This window comes from Echinops telfairi, unplaced genomic scaffold (genome assembly GCF_000313985.2).
Source record: "Echinops telfairi isolate 266 unplaced genomic scaffold, ASM31398v2 ScPeMD7_7475;HRSCAF=8513, whole genome shotgun sequence".
Lineage (NCBI taxonomy): Eukaryota > Metazoa > Chordata > Mammalia > Afrosoricida > Tenrecidae > Echinops > Echinops telfairi.
This window is the reverse complement of record NW_022111379.1, coordinates 18,772,580-18,780,318: the sequence shown is the minus strand read 5'-3', so window position 1 is coordinate 18,780,318 and position 7,739 is coordinate 18,772,580. Positions and strand designations below refer to the sequence as shown.

At 42.1% G+C, this 7,739-nt stretch overlaps 1 protein-coding gene across 1 annotated transcript in view; it reads right to left on the bottom strand.

Annotated features, from left to right (window-relative positions):
• The window catches only part of MSH2 (mutS homolog 2), an 83,793-nt gene that overhangs the window by 34,717 nt on the left and 41,337 nt on the right, over window positions 1-7,739 (bottom strand). The window contains exon 8 of the mRNA XM_004699750.3: window positions 4,019-4,128. Within this exon, the coding sequence (XP_004699807.1) occupies window positions 4,019-4,128 (110 nt within the window). The remainder of the gene's footprint in view (window positions 1-4,018; window positions 4,129-7,739) is intronic.

Sequence of the window (7,739 nt, the reverse complement as noted above, 5' to 3'; positions counted from 1 at the left end):
ATGCGGTCAGTGAACCATGAGTGATCCCTCGTCCAGGAGGACGTGTTTGCTGTCATTCATATGTAGTGTGTGTGTGTGTGTGTGTGTGTGTGTGTAGGTGTCAATAGTCAAATCATGGCCGTTATTTAAAAGAGAGAAAATTCAAAAGGCATGATATAGAGGGTACCCAAAATATTCCCACCTGCTGCCCTTTTGTAATTACTACAGCAGTAGGTAGCAGCACCGATGAGTAAATCCTACAGATAATGAAACACACTCTCTGCAGTATCCAACAGAGGGGGTGGAGGGGTCCTAAAAGGGAGACCTATGTGTCTCGAGACACCATGGTGGCACAGTGCATCACAAGTTGGTGTGCCAACTACAGGACTGGAAATTCAAAATCACCAGCAGCTCCACTCAAGAAAGACGAGGCTTTTTGCTCCTGTCAAGATGTACAGTCTCTGAAACCCACAGAGACTCCCAATGTCTTTGAGTCATTATGAGTCGAAATCAACCCAATGTCAGTGAGTGTGGAGAATGAGTAAATCTGGTGGGAGCCCAGGTGACTCTCCCAGAGTACAGCACACCAGTAGGCTTGGAAACTAATGGAAATTAATGCCCCCCCCCCCAAGATGTGATTACCTTCATAAATGACTAAGCAAGTGGTTCTCAAACTGTGGTCCCCAAATGAGCAGCACCAGCATCCCTTAGAACTAGTTGGAAAGAACTGTACTGTCTGCTTCCATTTAAAAGAAAAGTTTAGGACTATGCAGCTCGGTGCAACCTCAGAGGAGGATCGAGCCTTGGACACGGGTTCAGCCACCAGATGTCACCCACTGCTGCCTCCCACTGGTCCAAAAACCAAACACCTAAAGTCACCGTACGCATAACAATGACATAGAAAACCACACTTACGCTTCTGTGGTCACTTAACCGGCAAGTCGATGAAAAAGATCACTTTTATTATCGCCCTGTCCCTGACAGAATATTACCAGAAAACGCAAGTGTTTATATACACATAGGAGTCCTGGTGGTATAGTGGTTGTGATCCGTATGGTTGGTAGTTCAAAACCACCAGCTGCTCCTCGGGAAAAGACTGTGCTTTCCACTCCCGTAACCAGTCTTGGAAACCACGGGGTAGAGATAATGAGTCAGCATCGACTTGATGGCAGCGAGTTTGTTTTTTTTGTTTATGCACATGCACGGTTTCCTATTGAATCCAGAGATTTGTGGGGTTAAATTTCTTTTTTCTTTTCTTTTTGGTTTAACGTCTTTAATTCTTATTGAAAGATCCAGTAAAAACAAAACCAATCAACATTACACGGGGCAAATGTTAAACCCCCTATCAAGTATTAAGAAAAATGTGAAGAATCTAACAATTAGCAAGCTGTAAATTTAATATGAATGATGCAAATAAATATTCCCTGCACAATAATTTGTAATAGGATATGTGATTTTAGAAAAAGTTTTAAGCTTAAAAAAAATTCACAAATTTTACATTATAGTCACTGCCCTATTTCCTATTTAACATGAAAACACTAACAGCTACAAAAATAGGTTCTTACCATTCCACATATTTTGCTTTCAAAACCATTTTGAGATATGGATATTTCTAACTATCTCAGAAACTTGATCCATTATATATATTACTACTCAAAATTGTTCAGAGTATGTAAATCATTTAACTCTAAATGTTCTTCTCAACCAATAAGAAATCTGAAACCAAACCGTACTTAGTTAACTTTTAGATACATTCAACAACCATTGAGGAGGTACACAGGCATCATATAGAACTTTAACACTGGCCAACATACCTTTTGGTGCCTCAAATGTTGGATGTGTTTCTGGGTATAGTTAACGCGCTGGTTCCAAAAATCGGCACCAGTTTTCCCTTAGAGGCTCTAATTTCTGAGACCTGGTACGAATGCCATACATAGGCTACTCTTCCCTCTGCTTACCCACAAACAACTCAGGCTATTTCAAAGTAGTGTTAGCTAGCCTGAGATATGGCTTTACTTAAAGTAGTTTGTGTTGTACTAAATAGTTAGGTCAAATTATACTTCACATAGTTCCCGCCCCCCACCTTTGAGCCAAAATTATATCTGAATGATGCAAAATCCGATGAATTTGGAATTTCTCCCAAGGATCACTTCATCTTTATTAGGAACTGAATAGCAGGCAGTTCCAAATTTGTTATCTTACAAAAGGAGCCAGCAGTAAGAATGGCTGTAAAATAATAAGGAGCACTGGAGGCAGAGTGGGTCCGCTATCCGAGCCCCCAGGCGCGCTGCAGGAGAAAGAGGAGACGCTGTGCCCTGTAACTACTGAGTCTCAGAAACCCACACAAGCCACGTCTCCGGAGTCGTCACCGAGCGACTGGTAATGGATTTGATACAATAAAACCTCAACTGTTCCGAAACTCCAAAGGCACCTGGCAGAGTTAAAATCCCCTTATGAAAATGAAAATGCTCCAGTCTTTTTATAAGATAGCAAAACTCCACCTGTGTACAGCAATTCCTAAAAAGTTAGAATTGTGTTCTGAAGAAGCCTGGGGTCAATCTCACCAATTAGCACTGAGTGCTACATAGTAAACTGTGTTTTGAAATGTTTACTGCAAAATTCGAAGAAAAATCTAATCTTCAAAATATTTACGAAAATTGCTATGAATGCTTACATTTTTGACACTAAATGGCCCTCACACCTTCCACATGTGTGTCTTTTCAATTTTCTTTTTTCTTTTCCACTCCTCTCAAACTGTGCTCTGGATGGCGGTATCCAACTTGTACACTCTGTATATATGGCATAGCCCTTCCTGCACAAGAAACACCCTCTGAGGGCACCTCTCTTGGAGGTACCCAAAAAAGAAAAGAAAAGCCCCCTGGCAGAGAAGAACTACCCCCTTTGAGTTTCCAAACTTTTAAATCTTTTAAAGGCTGCAGTGTGACTGGTGGTTCCAAACCACCGACCTCAAGATTGGCAGTTCAATGGGTAACCACCAAGGTCCCTGGGTCTGTAGACAGCTTCCCCCCGGAAGTCCCTTAAAACCTAATTCTTTTTCAAATATTCCTTCCCTTTTCCGTCTTATTAAAATTTGTGGGTTTGAATGTTTCTCATATTTAAAACTAGGATGATAAATTAAGAAAATTATTATAACAAAAGCTAAACACAATGAAACATCATATCTAAGAAAGTAGAGCTGCTGCGGTCTCTCTCTCCAATGCAACTTTTCGTTTGTTTTCAAAGCTTATGGGGTTTTTTGTTTGTTTGTTTGAACAAAACCGTATCACCTTCAAAGTAGTCTCCATAACAATTAACACATTTGTCAAGTCTGCGGTTCCATTCTGGAAAACATTGTTCAAGCTCATCTGTTTGGATTGACTGACACCACCTCCCTCGTTTCTACACCATCAAATCGCTGTCCTCCTGTGACCCTCTTCACTCACAGAGATACAAAGAGGTCTCATGGAGCGAGCTCAGGTGAGCAAGATGCCCAATGCAATTTTCTCAATCAGCGCTGCAAATAACCCCGGGAACAGGCATAAAAAACATAGAACACAATGAATGAATGACTGAATGATCGAACGAACGAACGAACGAATGAACAAGGCACCAATTAAAAAATGTTTGGTGTTGTCATGCTTGTCATCTTCTCCTCCAGAGAATTTCCCTAAGCAACAGATCACAAAAGAAACGCTGGCTTCCCTGGTACTCTTCCTTATCTTCTCACCTTTGCCAGTGACTCGTTTTCCTCACATATGTAAAATCTGTTTCATGAATGTGTCTTAAACCTGGCCAATGATGCCCAGTGTCAATTTCCTCTGTCTTAATTTTAAATCCAAACTTTTTAAAAAATGAAACTTAAATAAAAATAAAACTTTTCCCCATCTATTTAGTCTTACATCCACTATCTCTGATAGGTACAACACAAGTGCCAAAGACAGACTTAAAAGAAGAAGAAATCTAAAAGATAAGGTTTGTAGTATGCCCTTATCTCTCAAAAAAAAGTCTTGGTATTTGAATTAAACAACATATTGCATACCTGATCCATATCTAAAGTTGTCTCTATCATCTCCTGAAACTTGGAGAAATCGGAACGAAGGTCAATAAGAGGAGTCACAAAAATGGCCAACAACAACGACTGGTGTTTTCCTAAAAGGGAAAAAAACAAGTTCCGTTTTATTAAATAGCAGGCTACAGGTCATAGATATTCGACTGAGAAAAGAAGCACCATTGGATCCCAAAAGTTCAAAACTGTGCTGCCGGTATTTTAATTCAAATGTAAACACACCGTCTCCCCTTCCGGCCCCCAAGCTCCTTCATAAGACGCACCAGGAATTCTGAAAAGGCCGCATGCATTCCAACTGCAGGCCTTCCAGTCCTCTGTAGATTTAATAACCCAAAGTCAAAGCCGTCCAAATAACTTACCTTAGATCCCTAATCCCATTAATAATACAGTGCTCCAATTAACAGAGGCTAAATCAAGCCCGGCCTTTACCCGATGGACCGCTGCTTAGTGCTATCTAAGAGTGCCTAACCAAAGGGCTCAGGCACACCCCCCAGCCAGAGGCAGCTCACTGCAAGCAGCGTGCTGCTGTGCCGCAGACATGCGGTGGCCACAGGACTGGATGGCAACTAGGGGGTAGAGATTTTTGGAATTATGAGAAGCAACAGAGTATACTATGTGGCGGGATTAAATTTAAAATTAAGATCCAGAATCCTGGATCCCAATCGCAGTTCTGCTCCTGAGTGACTTCAGGATCTTCAGAAATTACTCGTGAGGTCCTGTTTCCTTCTCTGTGCTTTGGAAATCATAATAGCGACTCAGAAGACGAATGAATAACTCTACACAATGCTTGGTATACTGCTTAGCACAACACACGGCGGGACTTAGTAACAGTATCATCTGTAATAGCAAAGATTGTTCTGATCGCCAATAAACTGCCTTTGAACATGCACTCGATCTCTAGCACACAGCAATGGATCCAAAGCAGTAGTTCCCAATCTTTTCCAGAAGTTTTAGAAGGTTCTGATGTCATAAAGTAATGATGAAAAGCTACTATGAGGTCAGCAAAATTATAATAAGAACTCGCGCTTTATTATTAATCACAAGAGCATCTAGACATATGTAGAGAATATGTGTGAAACATTTAGACAGTCTACAAACAACACTTTGCCCACATAACGTCTGCTGTGCTACCACGCCTGGTGCGTTATTCTGAACTAGCTCAGATGACTGGGGAATGTTGTCAGCACAACACAGAGGCTTGTGCTTGATTTTCTCCCAGGCTCATTAGTATTTTCAACGCATGAGGGCAACCATTCACACAATTAAACCGTCATGTTTAGCCATGTAGGACGATCTAAGACGTGTTGCCTCAATGGCCACTGTTCTGTCCCCACCACGAAGGTACTTGGCATGTCGTTAAAAAAAAAAAAAAACTTGCCAGTGTTAAAAAAACCCAAATGGACTGAATTCTAATATTTACTTCAGATTGTTTTATTTTTGGTAGCAGGGACCCAATGAAAGACAAAAGCCCCCAAGGGCTTCCATATCAGAGAAGCTGGGAGCAAACGCCATGGAAACCTTGGCAGTTACTCTGCATCCCCACCCAGTTGCCGGGGCTGAGAGGCTCGAATCTGTGCCACCGGCACTTCAACACCAGTGGGTGACCAGTGGTGAGCAGGTTTCAGGAAGCTCCAGGTGTCAATGGACCAGGAAGAAGGACCTGGCAATCTACTGCTAAAAATAAATCTGGCGAGTGACAATAATAAAGCGCAGCAGAGCCCTGCCTGATGGAATAGCACACAACTCGGGTTAAAAAGGCCATCGGAGAACTGCCTCCCCCAAACGGGGTTAGCCTTCATGACGTGGATAGTGGGGAGCATGTGAGACCTTCATGTGCTGCCGTGGCACAACCCGAAATGAGGAGAAACGGCCTCAAACATGTATTAGTAATAAAAATAGAGAATGCATGAAGTTTACATCTAGGAAAATGCCAAGTAGTCCAAAAACGGAACACATCAAGATCGCTGCCTAGGCCACCAGGGAAAGGAAACGGAGTGCTGTTTGAATCAGACAACCCTATGGTCTAGTATGCTGGCAATGACTCAAGAATGGTGGAGCGTGCACTGTGAAAAATAGCATTTCTCCCCTGCTGTCTGGCCCAGCCAACTCACCTGCCGAGCAAATAACCCAGAAACCAAAGTCTCCTTCACGCTGTTGTTCGCCCTGCCTGGCTCTTCCCGGGTCATGAAGAAAGTGGCTTGGCTGTGTGGAATTTCCCAGGCAGCTGCAGACTTGAAACAGTTTTATCTGCAGAATGCTCAACAGGACCCCCTGCTGACCGGAGTCTCTTCAAGTACAAATCCCTTTCCAGCCCAGAAAGTCTGCTCATTTTTGTAGGAAGACACATCCTTCAAAGGGCTCCTAAGCCACTTTGCATGAAGCAGTGAAATATTCCAGGAGAGCTCAATTTGAAGCCTGTACAAAAGCTTGTCTTCACAGCACATGTGCACATGCAAACTTCTATTTCTGTCAGTCCTTAACATCTCTGAATCTACATGCATTTATATTTCACAAGGGTTACTTGTTTTATACACACTAGCATCTGCCTATAATACATAGTACAAAAAATAATAACAACATTTCAAGGTTTAGCCTGAAGTACAACACTGTCAGTTCTAGGATAATATCTACAGGCCTACGAAGATCGACTATACACGTGAACCTACCAGATAAAATAAGCAAGAATCAATTTGACTCCATTTACGGAAAGGGATGATGGAGAAGCTTGAAATCATGCGTCAGAACAAGGATAGGGACTGGCTGCAGAAGAGGCCGTCACGTGCTCGTAGGTAAGTTTACGGAAGTTAAAGCAATCCTCAAAATAAAATATTATAATGAAATGCGTTAACACCTGGAGTTAGAAAAGCAAAAAGGAAGAACTTACTCAACATACCTTAAGCTAAAAGAACTGAATAAAAAAATTTTTAAAAACACCTTGAGTGGTAATATTGAGGGAGTCTATGGGCAAAACACTTAGCGATGCAGGAAGTATCAGAAGAAGATTGAAGGAATACACAGAGTTACTACAGCATTGAGAATTGGTCCATCGATTCAGGAGATAGCACATGCCCAAGAGCCACCAGTGATGCTAGAGGCAGAAGTCCAAGCTGCACTGAAACCACTGCAGACAGAATACCAACGGAGATGTTGTAACAGATGGCAGCCACGCTGGAAGCACTCTTGCCGTGCCATAAAAACCTGCAAGACCAGTCAACCCAAGAGGTCGATACCAAAGAAAGGTGACCCAATCAAATGTGGGAATTAATGAGCAATAATAGCATTAATAGAACATGCAAGTAAAATTTTGTTGAAGAGAACTCCAAAATGGTGCAGCAAATTCGAGCTGGATTCAAAAGAAGACAGTGAAAATGGGATATCGTTGCTTATGTCAGATGGCTCTTGCCTAAAGCAGAGAATACCAGAAAAATGTTTACTTTTGGGGTCTTAAAGGCTTGGAGATAAACAAGCGGCCATCTAGCTGAGAAGCAACAAAGCCCACAAGGAAGAAGCACACCAGCCTGTGTGATCACGAGGTGTCAATAGGATCAGGTATCAGACATCAAAGAACAAAAAAATAATTTCATTGTGAATGAAGGGGCATGCAGAGTAGAGACCCAAAGCCCATCTGTAGGCAACTGGACATCCCCTTACAGAAAGGTCGTGGGAGGAGACAAACCAGTCAGGGTGCAGTATA